Consider the following 24,538-nt stretch of genomic DNA (forward strand, 5'->3'; position numbering starts at 1 on the left):
AATATCTTTTTTTTTTCATTGCAGTGTTGGGGATCAACATTTGTGCATGCTTACCAAGCGCTCTACCACTGAACCACATCTTTGGTCCACTAATACCATTTGTTATAAAACTCAATACACTGTTGATTTTTCTTACTAAAATCTATATAGAAATAAACTTCCAGCTTACAAAACTATCCATTTGTTATACCTTAGTGAATATTTAGTTTCACTGGTTGTACTGAGACAGTCATTATCTAAACAACCTATCAAAATGTGCAAATTGACTGCAAGAACTTTTGTTTCCTAATCACAGGTCGATATCATTATACAGACAATAACAAAAAATATACTAAGTAAATAAAAGTTAATGCTCTTGAAATTTAAAATGTTTTTTATAACAAGTTTTTTAACCTAGGACTAAGACAATGTGAAATAGAAATATGTTTAACGGTCAGCCGTTTTGTGCTGCTATAACAGAAGACCTGAGAATGGGTAATTTATAAAAAAAAAATATATATATATATATATATATATTTCTCAGAGTTCTAAAGCTGAGAAGTCTAAGAGGTAGTTGGTCTGGTAGGGTCTTCTTGCTTCATCCTCACATTTCAGAGAGCAGAGCTAAAACCTGTGTGAAGCAAGCCTCTTTTATAAGGTCCTTAATCCCATTAAGGAGGGAGAAATCCCAGGAACTAATCACCTCTTAAAGGATCCACCTCTTAATACTATCACATTGGCAACATCTGAATTTTGGAAACAACACATTTGAACCACAACCAATAACTGATTACAGACATTTAAAATTTTCATTTGAAACAGGCCACGGAAATTAATTATCATTAAAACAAATGATATATCAACTAAAGAAGGGAATGTTAACGGAAATTATCCAAGAGAAAATAATAAAAAAACATTTAAATAAGAGTAAGAAATTAATGATACATGCACAATTTAACATGAGAATCTCTAATCAGATTAAAAAGAGAAAAATGTAAGGTCATATCAGGATTACTAAGAACTGTAAATTGGGAGGTCTAAAATCCAAAGATAGACTTGCACAAACTAGCTGAATCAGCTGGGTAAAATCATTTTCTTCTGGATCTCTTTTCTCATCGTTAAAATCAGATGTGCTCTGATTCATCCAACTCTAGAATTCTAGAGTTCTGTTACTTAATATAAAAGCAAAAACTGAGAAACTGTCTATTTCATTACCAAAGTGCCATCTAGTTTCTGCCCACCACCATTTTTCCCTGACTTATTACTCACCAAACAGAAGTTGATTAAATTTTCCAGGCACTGTATTGTACTAACCAGAGAGACTAGAATCAATTTAGAGAGACAACCACTTTCAAATGACTAATGTTTCTCAGGCAGAATCCTCGTTACAAAATACTTCATATCTCTGTTATACCATATCCAATGTACTAACAACAGTATAGCACCACAACAAAAGAATGTTACTGACATTGTTATTAAAATCCAGATGGCTTTAAGACTAGAGTTGTGGCTCACAGGTAGAGCGTTAGCCTAGCATGCATGAGGCACTGGGTTCTATCCTCAGCACCTAGCATGCATGAGGAACTGGGTTCGATCCTCAGCACCACATGAAGTAAAATAAAGACAATGTGTCCACCTATAACCAAAAAATAAATATTTTTTTTAAAAATCCAGATGATTTTAATTACAGAAAAATGCAGAAACCAATTCTGACCTTAAGGACTGTCAGTCTCTAGTGAGTTTTAATGCAATTCCCTCCAAGCCGAGGAAGAGAATCCTTGGAATAACTAAAGGGCTCAGAACCACAAAACTATAATCTATTTCTAGGGGAGAACACCAGAGCAAAACCACCTTTTCAAAGTACAATTTCCATCTAAATTATCACACAAATAAAACCTCCTTGACGTCCATAATACAAAATACTTGTTATTAGTCTAAAGTAAGTATTTTAGGCCTCAAATCACTCTTTAACATTTTAAGACAGAAGCAATAGATATTCTGAACTTTTCTTTTCAAAAATACTTTTAACTCCATTTTCTTTATTCCATTATAAATATTTCCACAAAATATTCATCTTAATCAAATGAAGGAAAAAAACTTGGTAATTCAAAGAAAACAGTTTCAGAAAAATTTATCTTACCTCTACACTAGGGCTAAGGCTGCTTGGCAGTGTTTCTGAAGTCACAGTAGTACTTGGAAGGCTGGAAATTTCCCAGGTATTCACAGGCTGAACTGGTTCAGACTGCTTTGAACGATCTATACATTTTGGATTATCCAATAAGGTCACTTCATAAAATTCTTGAATATCTAGAGATGAGGAAAGGAAAAGAAAAATTCAAATTATTGACGTTTCCAATTAAACTATATGATGCTAAAAAAAAAAAATTTACTCTAACTAAAAAAAAAAATCCAATCTCACAATGTACTTCAATAGTGAATATTCCATATGTCAAAATCATATCAAAATATGCCAGGCCCAGGATGGGGAAATAGCTCAGCTGGTAAAGTCCTTGCAAGGCTCTGGGTTCAATCCCCAGCACCACGGGGAGGGGGGAGGGGGAAGCCAGGCACAATATAAAAGTCACAAGCATTTTACATTTCTAAAGGCAGTCTTGGGTTCAAATCTCAATTCATTCATTACCAATTAGTTACATGTATAAGCAAGGTACTTAACCTCTGATAACTCGCCTCTTATTGTGAATTGTTCCAAGAATTGAGTGTAATAAAATGCCTAGCACAATAACATACAATAAGTTCCTAATAATAGGCAATATCATTATGAATCCTGTAGATATGAGCTGTTACCAATATTTTACATCTTCACCATTAAAATCCAGGCTGAGAATATAAATCTCTGAAGTGGTTTTAACTGACTTCCTAACCAAAATAAAACATTAAAAAAGAAGTAAGAAATCAAGAACTAGAAAGACTCTTAGATATCCTCTAGTCTGAATATTTAAAAAGAAGAAAGTTAAATATTTTACAGTATTTTAGAATCAGTTAAAAGCATAACAAGGGCTAGGGTTGTAACTCAGTGGTGGAGCATTTGCCTCCCTTGAGTGAGGTATTGGGTTCAATCCTCAGCATCACACGAAAATAAAATAAAGGTACTGTTGTCCATCTACAACTAAAAAAAAAAAAAAAAGCATGACAAAACTCTTAAAGAAATTATAAATTTACTTAAAATAACACAGTATAAAAGATCACAATACTAGAATTATATGAACTTAGTATACTAATTATTCACACTGCACAAGCTCTGAGTGGTAGTTGTATAATGTTTAGAGTCACAGGACTGAGTTTTTTATTCACTTATTGATATAATTTTGAACTAATTTTTTCAAAGGGAGAATTATTTAACAGTAAAAGTGGACATTTTCCTGTATAAAATCATGCACAATACATTTGGAACAACTTTGACTTCTTGTTTATTATTATTTTGAAAGCATTATCTCTTTTAAAATCCAAACCTCATAAGACAGTAGGAAAAAAGTACTCTCCCTTTTCAGTTTTAATAGCCAGCAGAAATGTAGAACTTTACAAGTAAAGTCTAACTAAAAAATAATGTTTAAGCTGGATGCAATGGTTCACACCTATAATCCCAGAAGCTCAGGAGGCTGAGGCAAGAGGATCACAAGTTCAAAGCCAGCCTCAGCAAAAGCAAGGCACTAAGCAACTCAGTGAGACTCTGTCTCTAAATAAAATATAAAAAGGGCTGGGGATGTTGCTCCCAGATATTAAGCACCCCTAGGTTCAATCACTGGTACCAAAAACAACAAATAAACAACAACAACAAAAAACTAATGTTTGCACAGTAAGTATAGTATTAACCTACATCACAAGGTATTATGAATATTACTGGATAAAACTGTGTGAGAAAGCATTTTATAAACCAGTAACCGCTGTATAAAACACGTTAACTATCACAAAAGGAAACAAAAATTTAACATCAAAAAATCACCTACAAAGTGTGCTTACCAAAAATTGTGTAATCCCAACCCAAATCAAGTTTTTGAACCCAATTTCTGTTAACAGGGAATATAGAGAGAACAGATGAACAAGTTTAAGGACATCAAAAGCAAGCCAAGAAACAAAATTAGAAAATCGTGTGTTTATGTACATATACATTAGAATTCCTACAGTATTTTGCTCCCAAGAACATTGGATGAATGTTGAACAATGTCTAATAGTAAAAGTGGGCATTTTCCTGTATAAAATCATGCACAATAACACTGAGAACAACTTTTGCTTCTTGTTTATTATTATTTTATTATTAATCATCAATATCTCAAGGTAAGTAGCCTATATCACTGAGAAATTTTATTTTTATTAACTCTTGTTAACATTTCAACACAAATTCCTGCATGACCTTTCATCTGAAAATTAAAAAAAAACATTGCTATATTACCCTTTAATAACACCTCTAATAAAAATCTAGATGCTAATTAAAAAAAAACCCAACTTTTTGCAATGAAATAAAAATTTATTTGTTTGTTGTTTTGATACCAAGTGTGGTGGCACAACTCAGGAATCTGAGACAGAAAGATAAGTTTAAGGACAGTCTCAGCAACTCAGTAAGGCCTTAAGCAACTTAGCAAGACCCTGGCTCAAAATACAAAATAAAAAGGGATGGGGATGTGGCTCAGTGATTAAGCATCCCTGGGCTAAATCCCCAGTACCAAAAAAAAAAAACAGTTCTCTAGCTGCACTAACCAAGCTTTATGTGGCCACTGAAAGGTGACCAGTATAAGGAACTGAATTTATAATTGTATATAGATTTAATTAAATAGTCATACATAATTAGATACTACTGCACAGGACAACAGAGATCTACACTAATACAATTCTAACACGGTAGCATTATACTGAACTAGTATATACTGAACTAGTAAAATCAAGGAATTTCATATGTGAATTTTTCAAAAGTTCACCAACATCTTGCTTCTTGTCAACTGAAATGCCTCCATTCTACGTCCTACATTCATATACTGAACAGTCCTTTCTAATTTGCTCTAAGTTCCTACAACAGAAGAATCAAATATCCATCTTGGATGGGTTCAGTGGCACATGGGTATAATCCCAGCTACTGAGGATAAGGCAAGAAATTACAAATTCAAAGCCAGACTGGGCAATTTAGCAAAATCCTGTCTCAAAATGTGTATTTTTCAAAAGGCTGCAGATGTACCTCAGCAATAAACCATTTGCTTAACGTGTTCAAGGCCCTGGGTTCAATCACAAGTACCAAAGTACCAAAGTACCAAAGTACGCACGTGTTCGCATGTCCATCTTAGTTTAACTGTATCAGAGTTAAAAAAAAAAAAATAAGCTAAGTAAACACTCTTTAGGATGGCTATTATAAAACAAAAAATAAACAATAAAACGAAAAGTAACAAGTGTTAAAAAGGATGTAGAGAAATTGGAACCTTTGTGCCTTGCTGGTTAAGAATGTAAAATGATGCAGCTGCTGTCAAAAAATAATAGGGGGTGGTTCCTCAAAATACTACAACCAAGAATTAGGATGTGACCCAGCAATTCTACTTCTAGATATATATACCCAAAACAAAAAATTGAAAGCAGGGGCTAAAGTAGATTTGTACACCAATGATAACAGCAGACTTATTCACAGTAGCCTTTTAAAAGGTGAAAATAATCCAAACATCCCTCAAAAGATAATTAACAAAATCTGGTATGTACAATGGAACACTGTGTAGTCTTAAAAAGGAGTAAAATTCTAATACATCCAACAACATGAATGAGTCAATCTTTGAGAAGTAAAATAAGCCACATAAAAGAATAAAAATTATATAAGTCCACTTATGTGAACTGAAGTACCTGAAATAGGTAAATTCATAATATAGACAGAAAGTAGAACAGTGGACACTAGAGGCTGAAGGTAGAGTGAGAGAATCAGAGTAGTAGGAATTATTGCTCAATGGGTACAGTTTCAGTTTGAGTTGATGAAGAAGTTCTGAAGATGGATAGTGGAGATGGTCTGCAGAATGTGTTTAATGCTACTGATATATAAAATTAAAAATGATTAATATGATAAACTTCACAATATGTGTATTTTACCACAAAATAAGCTGAGTAAGAGTCTAAAGGAGCGCTTAAATAAGCAAAGTGCATGGGATTCAACATGTGGGTTTAATACTTACTTAGCTATTTAGAATTCTATCTTACTGATCCTGCCACATATTCCCAACTGTAAGATTATCATTCTTGCCTAACTAAAATCAAATGCAAAAGTACTGAAATATTTTTGTAATATTTCTGCAATGTGGCAAAGTCTGTGATATGATAATTTGTTGTAATTATCATTTTCCTTAAAAAAAAAATAATACCTTTAAATCTTGACTAATATTCCACCATCCTGACAGCCTCAACTTCGTAAGTTTATACATTTTATTTTATTTATTCATCACATTTCTTTATCTGTAGGGTGTCCCACTACTATAGTGATAAATAACATAATAACCGTTCTTCAGAAACTCCCCATTACAATTTCTTCAGTTATGTCAGCTGAGTTTTTTTTTGAAAGGAGCATCTAATCTAAAAGTGCACTGTCTGGAGGGAAAAAATGCATTCACATCTAGTTATTCTTTTGAGAACAAAATACCTGTGCCACTGGCCCCCCCCATGTTATCAGCAGTCTTTGGATAATTGCATTTTACATGTCAAAAGAGATTACACCACAGATCTTAACTATAAGATTTAGCCAAAAGACTGGTTAGAACTTATCATAGCAACAAGTTAAGTATTTCCATAAAATGACATTCTAGGATTCAAATAATACTTTTTACCACTTCTTTACTAAACTTTAATGGGGAGAGTTCTAAAATAAAATACCTAGCTTAAATAAAACAGAAGTTAACACCAAAAGAGAAGTCAATAGAAAACAAATACAAATGGTAAGTCCTACTATAGTAGAATCTTGGATACTTCCTGAAAATCTAATACGGCAAAGTGACACAAAATTCAAGTCATTTTCAAAATAACTGTGAAAATAATTAATGAGTTCATTCTAAAACACTGACGTTATTCAACCAAAAGATACCAATGTGGTGAATAAGTTCAAAAAGAGGATTAAAAAAATTAAAAGGTAAGATGTGATACAACAATAATGTCTTCAGAAAATAGAGAAAGCTGAAGGAAAAAAAATATATTAACCCCTCAGTTTTTCAATGAAAAACATCTAAAAAGAGTGGTAAAGTGCTTGCCTTGCATGCTCAAGGACCTGGGTTCAATCTCCAGCGCTGCCAAAAAGACCCCCAAAACCTGAAAAATACGGCTATAAGATCCTACAGAAGGTTAAACATATTTATTTTAAATTTTTATTAAATGTGTGCACAAAAATTTCTCGATCTTGGTTTATAGAAATCAACCTGTGTGACCAGGCAGGGTGGCACACACCTATAATCCCAGCAACTCAGGAGGCTGAGGCAGGAGAATTTCTAGTTTAAAGGCAGCCTCAGCAACTTAGGAAGGCCCTAAGCAATTCAGTGAGACTCTTAATAAAATATAAAAAGGGACTGGGGATGTGTGTGGCTCAGTGGTTAAGTGCCCCTGGGTTCCATCCTTGGGAAGGAAGGAAGGAAGGAAGGAAGGAAGGAAGGAAGGAAGGAAGGAAGGGAGGGAGGGAGGGAGGGAGGGAGGGAGGGAGAAATCAATCTGCTTGTTTCAATATCCAGTGTCAATAATAAGGGCTTCTCACAATTTTATATACATACACATTATGAAAAACAAAATATGATTACAGCAAGCTATTAATTAAAAGTCACATATCTTATTATTATTTTATCAGGAACTTCCAAGTTTACTATCCTACGTAAGATAACAGAGTCCTTCAATAAACTTAGGCAAACATTTGAGTTCAACTTCCAAACTTAAATCTTTACTATGAAACTATAAAAATGATGAGATAGTACAGGAAGACTCAAAAGGATTGCCATTTAATAGACTGAGTGATTCCAAATAGTTCACCTAGATATACACAAGACATAAATAAAACAATTACATTTTTATTTATTACCCTGAAAAAAATCATTTCCTTTGAAAATAATGATATGCTTAAGAATGCAAGAAAATGCTAAAATATACATTAGGAGAAAATTACATTTTAGATGACTCACAACTAAAAACATTAATTTTGCTGGAACCTGTTGGATCTGTCCTTACCACAGTCCAGTCCTCATTTTCACAGTATGAGAGTGCTTTCCTGGTTTTGGACTAAACTGAATCTCTACAAGTACAGTTCCTGATCAAAGATCTAAATTTCAAAGCCACAAAAAGTTCTAACACATACATGAAAAAATTCTCAATTATTAAACTTGAAGGCACAAAATCCAATGTAAGACAGTAAAATAATTCCTTTATTAAATTCCTTTATTAAATTAAAAAATGCCTTTGGAAACCTCCAAGATAACTAATTTCAAAAGTCTCTAAATATAAGTAAAAAGTTTTCATTGCCTTTATTACTTTCTTACTAATTCAAAGTGTACAAACCCTGGAAGTCAGAGGAATTACAGAATTACAGGAATATCCTCAAAAGGGGAGTAAGACATGGAAGGAAGGAAATTTTCAAATAAGCAGAAATTCCCATCATCCTAAACAGAAAAATTGACAAACATAAAACATTTTTCAAACTAAAGAAATAAGGCAATACTAACTCACAATCAGAACAAAATCATAATTACAGACCCAATAATATCTAATAATATAACACAACACAGATGACATTTCTAATCTATAAGAAAAAATTTTATTTGATGGAATAAAAAAAAGCGACAGAATGACCAAGACAAGACATGAACAGGAGAAAATATTTGCAAAACACTTATGTGAAAAAGGACTGGTATATTAGAAAAACTCATAAGACTCATCAAGGAAAAAAATTATCCCATTTAAAAAAAAAAGGCAGAAGATATCAACAGACAACTCACTAAAAAAGATGCAGAGATGGCAAATGAGCACATAGAAAAGATGTTTAACTCAAATGTCATTAGGGAACTGCAAATTAAAATGAATAGAGAGCACTAAACACCTATAAAAATAACAATAACTAACACCTGAAGTACTGACAACACCAAATGCTGGCAAGGATGTGGAACAACACATCACTGATATGAGGTAGAACCATTTTGAAAGAGTGTTTGGGCAGTTTTTCTTAAAAACTAAATATGGTAATACCATATTGGCTAGTAATTATGCCCACTGGTATTTACCCAAATGAGTTGAAACTTGTGTCCATTAAAAATAAATAAATAAAAACCTCCAGCAGTGGTGCACGCCTGTACTCCTAGAGGCTCTGGAGGCTGAGGCAGGAGGATCATGAGTTCAAAGCCAGCCTCAGCAATGGCGAGGTACTAAGCAACTCAGTGAGACCCTGTCTCTAAATAAAATACAAAATAGGGCTGGGGATGTGGCTTAGTGGTTGAGTACTCCTGAGTTCAATCCCTAGACCCTCCCCCCTCCACAAAAAAAGCTACACACAAATGTTTATAGCAGTTTTATTCATACTGATAAAACATGGACGCAATCAAGATGTTCTTTAATAGGTGAGGAGATAAACCATAGAACTTCCATTGGAGTACAATGGAGGTTCTTACTCAGCAATAAAAAGACATGCAGTATCAAGTCATAAAAAGGCATGAAGGAAACTTAATGCACAATGCCAAGTTGAAGAAGCCAATCTGAAGACTACATACTTATAATTCCAATTATATAACATTTTAGAAAAGGTAAAACTATGGAAACAGCAAAAAAGATCACGGTTTCCATGAATTGTGGGAGGACAAAGGGAGGAATGAACAAGTGGAACACAGAGGATTTTTAGGGCCAGCTATTCTATATGGACCCTGGCAAAGATGATACAAGTGACAAAATAACACATATATATGCCAGATCTGTCAAGGTATAATGCAAATAGTGAATTCTAAAGTAAACTATGAACTTTGTATAATAACAATGAACTAATGACTTGTCAATTTTATCAATATACCATACTAATGTATAATACTGATATTAAGGGAGGAGGTGAGATGAGGATTTGGGAACTATACTTCTCCTCAAATTTTCTGTAAATCTAAAACTAGTGAAAAAATGTTACTTAATTTTTAAAAAAAGTATGAGAGTTAACAAATAATAAATTTATATTGAAAATATTAAACAAGCTCATACTTTACATGAAATAACTTCCAAATGCCTAAACAATTAAAATGTTAAAAAAATCTTGAAAAAACTGAATATAGGTGAATGTTTTTATAATCCTGGGGATAGATTATAAAATTGGGATGATACCAAGGGCAGATGACACAAAGACAAATATTGATAAATGTAACCATAAATAAACATCTGTTTTTTTTAAAAAATCCAAGTTGAAAACAAATGACAAGGGAAGTTATTTACAACTTACATGGCAGACAGAGTTGATATGCCTAATATAGACTTTAACCTCTAAGGAAAAGGAAAAAAAGAGAGGCAGGGAGTGCCATGACATAGATAACTCACAGAAGAAAATAACTAAAGGACTTTTTTACATCTTTGGATATTTAATCAAAGAAATGCACAATAAAACACCAAAATGAACAAAGATATATTCCACATATCAGAGCAGAAAACATTAAAATGATATAGGTAATACTCTATTATTTACAGCATGGTGAGTCAGTCATTCTTCCACATAGTACCTAAAAAACTAAATTGATATGATATTCCTAACAGTAAATTATTTAGCAAATTAGATCAAAAGCTTTAAAATGCATACCTCCTTTGGCCAAGTAACTCACTTCTAGGGATCTGTCCTAAAGGTGAAATAATGTGAAAAACAATACACATATATAAATGCAATTTTTATAATTCAAAAAAATTACAAACCTAATGCTCCTAGGGAAATAAATCATTAGTAAAACTATAGAAAAAAAATCTATTAAGCTGGTACAAATCTACTGAGATAGAAGATTATGGGGCTGGGGGATACAGCTGTTGGTGGAGTGCTTGCTTTGCATGCACAAGGCCCTGGATTCAATCCCAGCACCACAAAAAAAAAAAAAAAAAAAAAAAAGATGTAGCTTTAAAAAAGTGATTATGTATAGTACAAAAAAGTCTCACTATATACATTTAAGGAAATTCAACTATACTACCTCCCCATGCCATGCTATAAAAGGCAATTCTACCAATTCTGTCTACTAGATAAGTAAATGTCCCAAATAAAAACTCAGAGGAGACAAGATTGTTGGCTCAGGTAGTCTTAGTTTTCATGTGCCTCTAATGATATGAGCTTCTTGCTGTACCTCACTATGCAGGGTATTGTTCTTCAAAATGTGTTTTCAGTACAAGAGGTCACTTAAACACAGTCAACTACTTCATCAGGTGCTCAACTAAAGAACCTGATTCCTGGGCTGGGGTTGTGGTTCAGTGGTAGAGCGCTCACCTACCATGTGTGAGGCACTGGGTTTGATCCTCAGCACCACATAAAAATAAAATAAAGATATTGTGTCCGCCTATAACTAATAAATAAATAAATAAATAAACAAACTGATTTCTTTCCACTAGAGGAGAAAACAAATGTGTTGCAGTCAATGAGCAATAGTGTTAAATTCCTGGAAGATGTTCCAGAATAATTTTAATCAGATGTATTTTTTCACCTTACATATTAATTTTAAATATCAATTCTTAATAGGAAACAATTTTATTATGTTTCATTCACTTATGAAAGAAGCTTGTTTTTCAAGATGAAAGCATATATATATATATATATATATATATATATACACACACACACACATATACATACATACACAGAATAATATTCTAGAAGAATATTCATTCCATGGATTAAGAATGCTATCTTTGGTACGAGAATGTTTTTCCTTCTATTTTATATAAAGTGTAGTTACCAGATATTAATGTTTTTCGCGGTATATGCATTATCTTTATAAAAACTAGAGAGCTGAAGAACATGAAAATATAATCTTGCCATTTCAGATGTGAAAAACTATCAATTCATTGACTAAAAGCAAATACGATGATTTTATACACCAAAATATACAACAGATCTACTCAAACATAGATACTCTGCTTTTTTTCCTAAACCAATAAACATTTAAAAATCCATTTTGATCCTCAAAGAGTAAAGAATATCCTATAAAACTGAAGTATATGTTACACACAGTTTGTATTTCATACACTAGAAACAGGAAATAAGACAAACTAGCAAGCAAAAATAAATCATATCAGCACTTTATTGACAATATTCAACTAACATTACTTGCATGACTACTCCTTAAAACTAAGTGCATACTAACAAGCACCAAAGCATCTTGGAGAAATGACTGATTCCTAGGCTGGAGAAGGATGGATGAGTATAAGACAAACTAGGGATATCTAGTTATGCCAAAATAAATGATGTGCTCAAAAAAAAAAAAAAAATGATGAGGCATGTCATAAAAACCACAAGGGCAAGCTTGAGAGGGACCCCACACTGGCTAAATTTGAGACAATCTGAGCACCAAAATCATTAAGGATGGCAACAAATGGTAAACCACTGAAAGAAACAGAAGTCTGCAAGTTTGTGACAGACCAAGAAGGAGTGCTTCTGATTACAGTAAAATGCCAACTATTAACTGGAAAATGAAGAGAAGTGCTGCTTGCTGTCAGAAAACTGTCACTTTTCAATAATCATAATAAAAACTGTTCAAATAAGAATCATCAATGGATGCTAAGTCTAGGTATAGTTTTGCTGAAGAGCAAAAGTGTTTCCCACCCATAATGCTTATGAGATGCAAAGGGAAGAGACTACAGAGAAATAAGAATACGTAATTGGGAAATTAAAATTACTGCTGGTCTTGGGAGGCTAAGGCAGGAATATTGACCAGTTGGAGGCTAGCCTGGGCAACTAAGGGAAATCCTGTCTCAAAATTTAAAAAATTGCTGGGGATGGAGCTCGGTTATAGAGCATTCACCTATCTAGCATGAGGCTGTAAGTTCAAGCCACAATACCACAAAATTAATAAACTAATTAATTAATATTACTAAGGAAGGGCAGAGGACACTGGGTACCTCTTAGATATAAGCCAGTAATACAAAATCTGATTATAACCCCAAGTAAAACTCAGATAAACACAAAATGAAAAACATTTAATTTTTAAGAGTAGAAGGGAACTGTATTCCCAGATAAAAGGGGAGTTAAGAGACATGAAAACTAAATATAATACCTGGCCCCTAGTCTAAATCTTGTACTGAGGAAACATTTGACCCCCAAGTAGATAAAATGCTTTTACAATTCTGTGATTCCAAGGTTCAAAAGAGAATTTAACCAGATGTGACACAATCAAAACACTGCATTAAAGCTGTAATAAGCATAACTACTAGCAAATAACTCAATCTAATTAAATCAAAAATACCAAGTAAAAAGTTAATAAAATTCTCCTTCAATTACATAAAGGTTTAGCCAATACTCTACTCTATGTCCAGTTATTCCTGCTCAAACTTAGCCTGCAAAGTTTCACACACACAAGTTAGCAACAGACTGAAATGTATAAATTACAATAATTAAACACACACACACACACACACACACACAGAAATGTCATTCTACCACTATAGCTAGAAGTTCCCAAACCTTGATTACTAAGTACATACAAAAATTCCATCATTACAAAAACAATTCATTATAAACCTTCTCTTTCAAATTATTGAAAAAAAAAAGACCACTGACCCTACAAATCAACATTTGCCTTAAATATGCACTAGTGTGCTTTATTATATTTAAAACATTCAGCTTTGAAAATAATGATAAAGATTCTAATCACTGAAGGTAAGAAGCGCCTTAAGGTTAATTCAGTTCAATTTCTGGCTATACAACTCTAAGTGTCCAGGAGCAAAATTGCTCATTTCTCAATGCCTCAGTCTTCTAATCAATAAAATGGTATCCTCACCTCATTGGTGAATACATACCTCACAGATTCTGATGACGAAATGAAATACTTGTATTAGCACCTAAAAGTGCTCAATAAATGTTAGCCATTATTTTTACTTAAAAGAAATCACATTCTCACAATGATTAAGATGACTATAATAAAAAAAATTTTCTTTAAGGAAACAAGTATTGTCAAGGATATGGAGAAAATGGAACACCATGTACTGTTGATTGATTGAAAAGTGGTGCAACTCCTATGGAAAACAAAATGGTGGTTCCTTAAAAAATCAACAATATAAGTTCCATATGATCCCACAATCCCACTTCTGATTATATATTAAAAAGAACAGAAAGTAGAGCTTCAAATATTTTTACACACTAATATTTATAACATCACTATTCATAATAGCCAAAAGAAGCAATGTAAATATCCTTACATGAATGAATAAATAAAATGTGACATACGTACAATAGAATATTATTCAGCCTTTTAAAAGGAAGGAAATACTGTCTACTGTCGTCTACTACCACAAGGAGGAACCTTTAGGACTACATACTAAGTAATTATATCACTTAACAAATCACAAAAAAGACAAATAATGCATATTTTCACTTATATGGGGTGTCTAACATACTTAAATTCACAGAAATAAAGTAAAAGGGTGGTTATCAGAGGCAGGGGACAGGGGTGAAGGGAAAAGGAAATACTGTTTTATACATTTTCAGTTTTGTAAGATGAAAATGTTCCAAAGATCTGTTTCACAACAATATGAATATACTTCAACTTTCTGAATATTACCTTTCAAAATGGTTTATATGGTAAAGGAGTAGTACTTCTGACACCTGGTATCTACAAATAAGGGCATGGTAACGATCTTTACCATATTTATAAGGTCTAGTGAAACTATTAAGAGTTAATAGAGCAGCAACAAATGAATCGGGAACTAAAAAAATTCACAATGTTATTACATTATCCACCTTAATGCTAAAATACCTGCACAAATAAAATAAGATTGCTATTAAAGGAAACAATCAACAAAATTAGAAAGGCAACCTGGAGACTGGGAAAAAATATTTGCAACTCACATATATTCCAAGTGGTTAACATCCAGAATTTATAAAGAACTCTTACAACTCAATAGCAGAAAAACAAATAACTCAATTAAAAAATAGGCAAAGGACCTGAATAGTATTTCTCCAAAGACATAAAAATGGCTAAAAAGTATATGAAAAGGTGTTCAACATCACTAATCATCAGGGAAATGCAAATTAAAACCACTTAGAGAGATCTCCTCATACTATAAAGATGGCCATTCTCAAAGAGTCAAGAGATAACAAATGTTGGTGGGGAGAAAAAGGAACCCTAGTACAATGTAGGTGGGAATTCAGATTGATACAGTCATTAAGAAAAATAGCATAGCAGGTCCTAAAGAAATTGGTATACCCAAAGGAGATGAAATCACCACCTTGTAAAGACACCTGTACTTCCATGTTCATTGCAGCATTTTTCGCAATAGCCAAGAAATGGAAACAAACTAAATGTCCATCAACAGATTAACAGGTTAAGAAAACATGGTGTCTATGTTTAAATACACACACAAAATTAAATAATTAGACTTTAAAAAGGGGATCCTACTTGCCATGACAGGGATGGACCTAGAGGACATTATGCTAATTAAGTCAGACACAAAAGGAAAATGTTGCATGATTTCACTCTTATATGTACAATATTTAGAGGGGAAAAGGGTTCAAATACACACATTGAGAATGAAATAGTGGGGAAGGGAGGGACATAAAATGAGATTTAAGCAAAAGAATACAAGTATAGCAGATATAAGATGAACAAATTTCAAATTTAATGCTCAAAATGAGGACTAAAGTTAATAAAATCAGACAGTATTATGAATTTTTCTTAGATTCTAGCTGTTTTGTCACAAAATAAAAGTAATTGTGAGATGATAGGTTAATCTTTTCACTGTAAGTAACCATCTTATGTATTCTATCACATCATTTTGTAAGCCTCAAATACACACAATAAAATTTATTTTTAAAAATAATTTTTAAAAACTTGATATTCATTGCAGACCAAATACATAAACCACACTCAACTCACTCATCTCTAAAGCCAGCCCGATCTTGAGCCCACGATCCTGTGCACAAGGAAAGTAGATGTGTTCTCTGTTCCCACCAGAAATAACAGCAGAGGTCTGAAATCTCTAAGGACCACCAGGATCATCTCAGATCCCATATACCTTAGAATCAGAAGTGACCTGAAACCTTTCGACCTGAATATCTGAGTGTTTCTGAATGTACTCAAACCATATCTTGATGTATCTTCCTCAAAAACTTTTCAAATTTAAGTACAGAAAATGGAAACACAAAATCAAATACATAAAGTTCTCAAATTGTTCTCACCTAACTCAGGGAGTAAAATTAGGCAGACTTTATATTTCATTTATACAAAAATAATCACCAGATAGGTTTCAGGAATAAATATTAAACAAAAGTGCAACTCATGGTAATATTTGTGTGTGTATCTAAATATTCAGCTCTAAAGAAACAACTTATCAGCTGAAATTCTAAAGTTAATAAAAACTTCACTACTTTCAGCAAATTTTAAATCTTTAAGTCATCATTCAAGGATACTACTAATGATTTCCATATTTCATTAAACTGAAAATATATTATAAATTATACTATCATTTCATATGCCACTAAAAATGCAAAAAAAAAAAACCCACAGCCTATTATTAAAGATGACATTTCATTTTAAGAATACATCCCAAATCGAAAAATACTAAAATATTTTAAAACTATTATCTTAGAACATATGTAGTGCAGTACATACATGTTTGTTTCTAAGTAACTCCAAGGTACCAGACACCTAGTACATGGAATATACCCACTACAGAGAGGAAAATCAATATTTCCACATAATTTTTTTTTAAATGCATAGAAACAGTAAATATACAAACTACCAGTTCAATCAACAATCAATGCTGGTATAAGTTCAAAGATAGTCAACATCCCAGATAACTAGATAATTCACTAATTTGTCTAAGCAAATTATTCCCAAACCACAGAAGTTAAAACACCTTAACACCAAATGACTTTCAAGTAACTCAGGTGGCCAAGACACATGCCTCCTTTTAATCCAGTAATCTACAGGTACTAACTCAGAAGACAGAGTGCCACCTACTGAAGAAAAAACTATTAATCCAGGATTATTCAGTACATACTATGGACACAATGGATTGCTCTTTATCTTAGGGCAATTTACAGGTTTAACATATATTATGATACTATTTCATAAACAATGGCAAAGCTGCAAAGCAAAAAGGCAGAAAAATAAATTCTTACTGGTCTAAAAATTTTCAGACTGAGAAGCAAACACAAAATTCAGTAGCTTCAACAATTAATTACAGTATGGAAACACAAAAACCTTACTAAATTTATCTATTTCAAAATTCCTAAAGACCTATTACTTTTCTTACACCAAAATTTGATACCACATCCTATAAAACATTAAAATACAAGTAAACTCAAATATCAAAGTAAAGTCACAACCAATGAAATTATACAGGACATATAGATTGACAAATACAAACTTGAGTAAAAAACTCCCAAAGTTCAATTATGCATAAGAATAAACATTCAAAAGAGTATGTCAAAAATACCTCCAAACATAGCAAGTCCAGTCCCAATCTAGGGAAAAATTAAGGGTAAATTCTGTTTACTATATTACCACTTTATTTTCTCAAATCATGACCTTTCCACACAATAAGATTATAGTCTACCTCACTATGTCTAGCATATACGTAAAAAGGGATATACAGTCCTACTGCTTTTTTTAAAAACTGACCCTAGGTTTAATGTTGATCTAGAAAACCAAATGATTAAAAAATGATCTTCCTCTTCCTTTTTTTGCTGTTTTTCCCCCCAGAACAACCTATTTGATTATCCACTTGGACTTTAAGCTTCAGCTAAAATAAAAAGAAAGAAAAAGTCCACTAATCTAAACAAAAAAGGAAAAATATTGATAATTTTTTAAGAAGGATGACAGGTATATGGCAGTTCATTATATTGTGCTATTCTCAATGTATGTTTTTAAAAGTCTATAATAACGTTAAATTTAAATTTTTTTTCAGGTGTATCAAGAGGTCTTCTCAAAAATCTTAATTCTAAAACAAATTTAGTAGAGTATCAATTTATCATTTGACAATGTACACCAACTTCAAAGTAATCTTCAAATTAAATTAATCATCAGTTGACATATATAAGGAAACACATGTAATGCAATGAAGTATATTTCTTATTTTAAAATGTTATATGGTGTTAAAAAAAAAAAAAGTAATCCTCAAAACTAGAAAAAACAGATTTTCTAGTTCAGTAGTTTGCTAATTTTGCAAGGTACGTGAAGAAAACGGTCAGAGACAGACCACCTTGTTTTATACATTGGAGATTGTATACAAAATCTAAGACTTTGGAAAAAAGGATCTATCTAGTTTTAAAAGAAAAGGGTTTAAAAACCCACATTTCCAGTTAATTTTGTGGCCTAAAAATGTTAAATAATTTGTATCATATCATTCAATCACTGGCAGTGTCAGGAATTAAACTCAGGACTACTATTTGTCCAATTCTTTAAACCAATGCACAACCTCAAATTTAAGTTCCAGTTTAAGAATTTGAGTTTCAATTTTCCTGTCTGTAAAATAAGATAATTAGACAAGACCATCTCTAAGATTATTTTCCAGGTATAAAATCCTGACTCCACAAATGCCAGTAATAGAGGTCTATGTTAAGAGAATGAATATTCTTAAACATGGTTGAATGTATCAAACATCTTCAAGAACTTGAGAGAAATACAAGTCAAATACAGAAATAAGCTAAGAGTAATTCAGTCATTACCTTTTGGGTCCTGAAATATTTACGCAATTTCCCAAACTTTTAATAGTTAATTCTAGACATAACACTGTTATCAAAAACTGCTAAAAAAATCATAGGAAATGTTTTTTGGTTATTGGATATTTTTAGAAAGAATACTGTCCAAACTATGAAAAACACAAGTCATTAAAGATGTTCAAGTTTATGAATGTCTCATGTAGAACCAAGTACATCTGTCCCTAAAGTTTAAAACAACTGAATTCAGAGAAGAATTAAGCCTAGCTGACACATAATGGCCACAAATAAAATTTTAATTCCCACCTATTAAAGCCTGAAAGAGGTTGCTCTGAAATATGTTAATAACCCGTTCTATGGAACTTCTGAGCTGTCTATCTTCAGTTTGGCTTAGTTTTGAACGATACTCTTCCAAAAGGTGCAATGCTCTCTGGGTATCTGAAAAGAAAAAAGGAGTTTTATTAAAATTATATGTATTTACAAGAAAATATTACTTGCTAAATGATCCTGCAAGACATCTAAACAATTACCCAAAATCCTCCAGGTCAATTGCTATTACTATGTTTATGTATACATATTCCCTAGTATGATCAAGAAAAAATGTAAACATATCACAGTAGAAAAAACAGGAACGTGAGCAGTCTGTAATAAAAACATACTAATAATTTACAATAGTAATAGACCACCTGATCAAAGTGTTAGCAACCTAGTTTCAGATTACCTGATAGGCAAATGCAGATTATCTACAATTTGTCATTATAATCCAAATTTTAAGAGTTTCAAAATATCAGTTCTTAGTATCTCACTGTTGCTCACAAAAGTGAAAGACTAAAACTCAAATTCTGAATTTATAAAGGCATTTCCGAAAAGGGGGTAAAATTGTTTCTCTAACCACTAGAGAGATGTCAAGAAAGTTAAGTTTAACAAACATTTTGGTGTCTCCACCTTTTGAAATGATGTGAGGCAAGTTACACTAACATTTTTAAAACTGCAAACACAAAACAGATGCACAGTAAAGCAAGTGACATCCACAAGTGTTCCAAAATAAATTCTCACCTTGTTTCCGGACCGGCATTTTTCTCCAGAATCAGGAAGAGGGCACACACCTTTAAAAACACAAAACAGAAAAGAAAAAGAACTAAAGAAAAGAATGTCATTGTAGTTAAACTAACATTTCCCCATTAGTCTCGAAAGGAAAAATCCCCGGCCATATTTCAAAAGCCCACCTTCCAAAGTTTTCCCAAGTGAAAGGAGGAGCCTCAAACCCAGCAGTGTCAGCCAATGTAAGAAGGCTTCTTTCTAGGGGTGGGTTCCCCTCCAAATTAAGAGCAGACAAAAGTCCGCTTTCAAATTCTCCTCGAAAGCTTCACCCCTTCCAAAAGGCACTAAAAGCCTAAAGGGGGGGGGTCACCTCTCACCCCACATAAGTATCCACCTGCTACTGCGGGCGAGTGGCTTAAAAGGCACTCCAACCCTTCGCCCCTAAGCCAGCTGAGGCCGAAGAGTGCGCTGAGAGGGATCCGTTGGACGGCCACCTCGCCCCGCTTGGGCCCCCTCCTCTCGCTTGCCTTTCTCCTTGCTCGCCTCCTCCGGGCTACTCCAGAGGGGGCCGGGCAGGGCAGCGGCCGCTCTCCGCGACGCCCTCGCACAGCACATGCACACCTCCGCGGGCCCCCACACCTGCGGCGCCGCCACAAAGTTCCTGTGAGCGGCGGGCACCGGGAGCTGGGGTGCGCCGGGGCCCGACTCGGAGCAGCTCCTCCGCCCTACCCCGCTCCACGTACCCCCGCCCCGCCCCGGGCTGGAGGACTCAGCTGAGGGGGTGAGGGGACGGGGGAGGAGCTCCCCTCGGCGGCCGCACCCCCGCTGCCTCTTCCTCCTTCTCGACCGCTGTTGCAGCTTCCTTGCTGCCCGCGGCCCGCCGGCCCACTAACCAGCTCGCCCTCTCGCCTCCTATCCGCCCCACCCCCGGAACCTCGCCTCCTTCCGCGCCCCCAGCCGCTCTCCCCCCAAACTTTCCGCCAAGATGGCGGCCCCGGAGCAGGACTGCCGCGCTCCCACGTGACTGCTTTCCCGGCGCTCTCAGCCAATGGGAAGTGAGGAGGCGGCTCGCGCCGAGCCCCAGGCTCTCAGCGCTGCTACCTTTGGGCTGGGAAGGGGAGGAGGACCGGGAGGGGGCTGGGGAACGGGAAGGGGACCCGTAGAGCATCCCGAGGGAAGCGCCTCCTTTAAAGAGGCAACCACCAAAGTGGCTCCGAGGACAAAGGAGTTGACACAAACTCTACAGGTGGTCGGGGGTGGTTTTGGGACAGCCCGTCTTTACCTCGCTATAGCCCTCTGGTGTGTCTTGCGGTTCTGAGCTAGTAACGCGCCAGGCCCGGGAGAGCTAAGGTGTGTGAAAACAGAAGTGACGTCGCTTACACTAGATCCAAGATACACCATCCGAGACACCCCGTAACCCTACTGAACACGTGTGAGCAGCACAAGCGCCTGGCGCCCCGGGGGAGCATACCCAACTGGAGAAAGCGGACTCCCAGGGCTGATGGCACCGCCCACGTTAGGGGGCGGTGGAGGGTGGGACTTGGAAGAAGAGTTGCGGGGAGGTGGGGCATCTCTGAGTTGCCTTCACATTGTACTGATTGTTTTAAAGTTACCTTTCATCTCTCAGTGAAAGACCTGAGAGGTTTCATCAAGAAGGGGTATGTAAACCAGGGAGACTCGTTAACATGTTAAGAATAATTGAGGGTTTCAGTAGAGAATTTTAAAATCTAAGTGGTTAATTCAAAGTATGAATGCGTTTAAGGGCGGCGAGAGAAGTTTCGTTCCTTCCCCAGCCTGCGTTTCCAACCGATCATCCTCAGATATCACCCAAATTCAGGCGACCCCTTTAAGAACTCACCTGTGGCCACCTGCTCCGAAGCTGAGTGGCCCTCAGCCCGCACAGCAGGTTTAAGTTTCTTGTGCACCTAAGAGCAGGATAACTAGGGACTCTGCTCCGAGTCTGAGCCACCCGGGTTGTAGAAGGGGGATCCTGGAAAGCTCTCCAAGTCACTCCTCAGGTCTTCAAGCTGCTTCTGGGTAACAAGGAACTCCCTACTGTGAGCTAGGAAAATTTTCCCCAAGGTCACCCAGAGTTAGTGACTGGAAACCCCCCCGGAGAACACGTCTTTGAAAACCGGAAGATTTTCCAATAAACCTGACACCTTTCACTGAGACTATATCCATTGGCTAATAAAGGGAAAACCAAAGAAACTTACCCTGTAACAGCTACTCCAAGGTATGTTGACCACCGGATTTCGTTTTTGGACTGCACTTTGGAATCTTGACTTGTGAGATCCCCACAACTTTAGACCTCATCTATATTTCCATTCTCAGTTTGAGGTAAAGAAACAGGTCTAGAAAAGGAAAGCAACTTGCCCAAGGCCATATAGGCTACTCAGTGACAGAATACCTGTCTCCTAGCCTAACTCCAAACTCAGGTCTCCAGGCTAGGGCTCTTTCTGATATTTTTGAACAACTTTACAAGTGGTTTGTGGGTATATTGGCAGCAGATCTCTATGCTTTGCTGGATCAAGTATGCTGGAATTAAAGCAATATTGCACAGAGGAAATGTAAGGGAAGAGTCAAAGGAGAGGAGAGGGGGTTATTTAGTATTGAAAATGGTTGGGACTGTGGTTTGGGGGCTCAGTGGTAGAGGGCTTGCCTAGCACATGCGAGGCACTGGGTCCCATCTCAGCACCGCACAAAAAATAAATAAATAAAATGAAGGTATTGTGTCCATCTATAACTAAAAATACTTTTTAAAAAGAATGGTTGATAGCATACATGATATTATTTTTTACTTCATTGAACTGTGAATAGTTCCCTATTAGAACCATTGTGAGAACAGAATTTCTTCAGATTCAGAAGGAGAAAGAGAAGGTTACCCTCCCCATTTATTCTGATTTCGATGTCAGGTGTCCCCAAAAGCTCCTGTGGAATATTCATTCTTGTGAAATGATTAGATTATGTTAACCAGTCCATCCTAGTTTGAATGAACTAACTGGGGATACCTATAGGTAGGACAGGTGTGTAGGGAGGAAGTGTCTTACTGGGGTCTGCCACAGAAAGGTTCATCCTCCCTGTGGTCCCTTCCTCCCTGACCCCCTCTGCTTCCTGGCCACCATGAGTGAACTGGCACTCCTCCATGCCCTTCTGCAATGATGTTCTACATCTACAACAGAGCAATGGAATTGTCTGACCATGGACTGAACCTCTGAAACCATGAGCCAAAATAAACTCTAAAAACAAAGAGGAAGAGGAAGAGTGGAAAATAAGAGATTTTTGTCTTTCTCTCTCATCATCCTCTTGACAGCCCCATTTGGTTGTCAGTAATGTCCCAAAGCAGGAACGGATTCAATACTTGTTCTAACCTTAAGAACTAGGACAGGCACAAGCCCAATATGAAAGATCTTTACTATTTGTTTCTCCTTTCTAGTCATCTATATTATTTATTGCTGCATAATAAATTCCTCAAAGCTTAGAAACTTGAAACATGGTAGCTTAATAACTTAAACAGCAGTAAGCGTCATCTCACAGTTTGTCTAGTCTAGGAATTCAGAACCAGTTTAGCTGAATGGTTCCAGTTCAGGATCTTATGAAGTTGCAATCAAGTTAGCCACCAGGGCTACAGTCATCTTGTCAATGGAGGATGTCTGAGTTGTTCCTGGAGAGGGAACCTCAACTCATGACAAGTTCTTGACAAATATTTTAGATGAATTTAAAGACATATTAGAAACACAAGCAGATTTATTTGGGAAAGCAGAGACATATTCAAGAGAGAATATCGACTATCTCAAGAGTAAGAAGTTTTAGAAGTAAAGCAAAGAATCAACATTCAAGGAAGAATGCAGACCATCTCCGGAACAAGAAGCAATCCCTTACTCTAGAGTGTTAATATTTACACAGGTACAGTAGCTTGGAGCTGGTCTAGAAGTGGAGTCATGTGAAGTTATGCCATTTCAAGCCAGTTTTCCTTGTGCTTGTACATTATTCTAACATCACGCAGGAAAGGACATCAGCCTAGGACATAGGCTGAATGCTTCTCTTTAAGACTCAGTGTATCTCTCTTTCTCTGTATCCCCAAATTTCTATCTCAATCTGACAACTTAACTGGAATGTCTCATTCAGATGGCTAGTAAATCAATGCTGACTATTGGCAGAAGGCCTCAGTTTCTCCCCTTGAAGAATTTAGGGCTGCTTGAGTGTCTTCATGACATGGTTATTGACTTCCCCCAAAACAAATAATCCAAGAGGACAAGGCAGAAGCCACAATATCTTTCATGACCTAGTCCCAGAAGTAACACTGTGTCTTAGTACATCCAGGCTACTATAATTATTTAATAAACACGAGATTTGTCACTCATAATTCTGGACATTAAAAGTTCAAGGCATCAGCATATTTGATATGTGGGAGCCCTATTCCTCATAAATGACACCTTCTTTTTTAAATGTCTTTATTTTATTTTTTTGTGGTGCTGAGGATTGAACCCAGTGCTTCATGCATGCTAGGCGAGCGCTCTACCTCTGAGCCACAACTCCAGCCCCATAAATGACACCTTCTTACTGCATCTTCACATGGCAGAAGAAGCAAACAATCTCCCTCAGGTCCTTATCCTTTATAAAGGATCCCAGTCATGAGGGTTCCACCTTCATGATCTAATCACCTCTCATAGGCCCAGCCTCTTAGCTTCATTAAGGTTAAGC

The 24,538-nt window shown here is 35.5% G+C and overlaps 1 protein-coding gene across 22 annotated transcripts in view; it reads right to left on the bottom strand.

The window, feature by feature from the left end:
- The window catches only part of Dlg1 (discs large MAGUK scaffold protein 1), a 271,999-nt gene extending 250,760 nt beyond the window's left edge, over nt 1-21,239 (bottom strand). For 12 of the 22 annotated variants that reach the window (XM_046457826.2, XM_058583563.1, XM_058583562.1 and 9 more), the window contains exons 1-4: nt 20,362-20,566; nt 19,850-19,899; nt 19,100-19,231; nt 2,120-2,286 (exon numbers count right to left, since the gene is read on the bottom strand). In XM_046457826.2, coding sequence (XP_046313782.1) covers nt 2,120-2,286; nt 19,100-19,231; nt 19,850-19,868 — 318 coding nt within the window. In that variant the 5' untranslated portion in view covers nt 19,869-19,899; nt 20,362-20,566. The other 10 variants (XM_058583560.1, XM_058583555.1, XM_058583559.1 and 7 more) reach the window with 5 other exon arrangements.
- Between the last annotated feature and the right edge of the window lie 3,299 nt (nt 21,240-24,538).

The sequence above is a fragment of the Marmota monax genome, unplaced genomic scaffold, assembly GCF_021218885.2.
Source record: "Marmota monax isolate L192 unplaced genomic scaffold, Marmota_monax_Labrador192_F-V1.1 WCK01_AAM20220418_F8-fsc00052, whole genome shotgun sequence".
NCBI classification, from domain to species: domain Eukaryota; kingdom Metazoa; phylum Chordata; class Mammalia; order Rodentia; family Sciuridae; genus Marmota; species Marmota monax.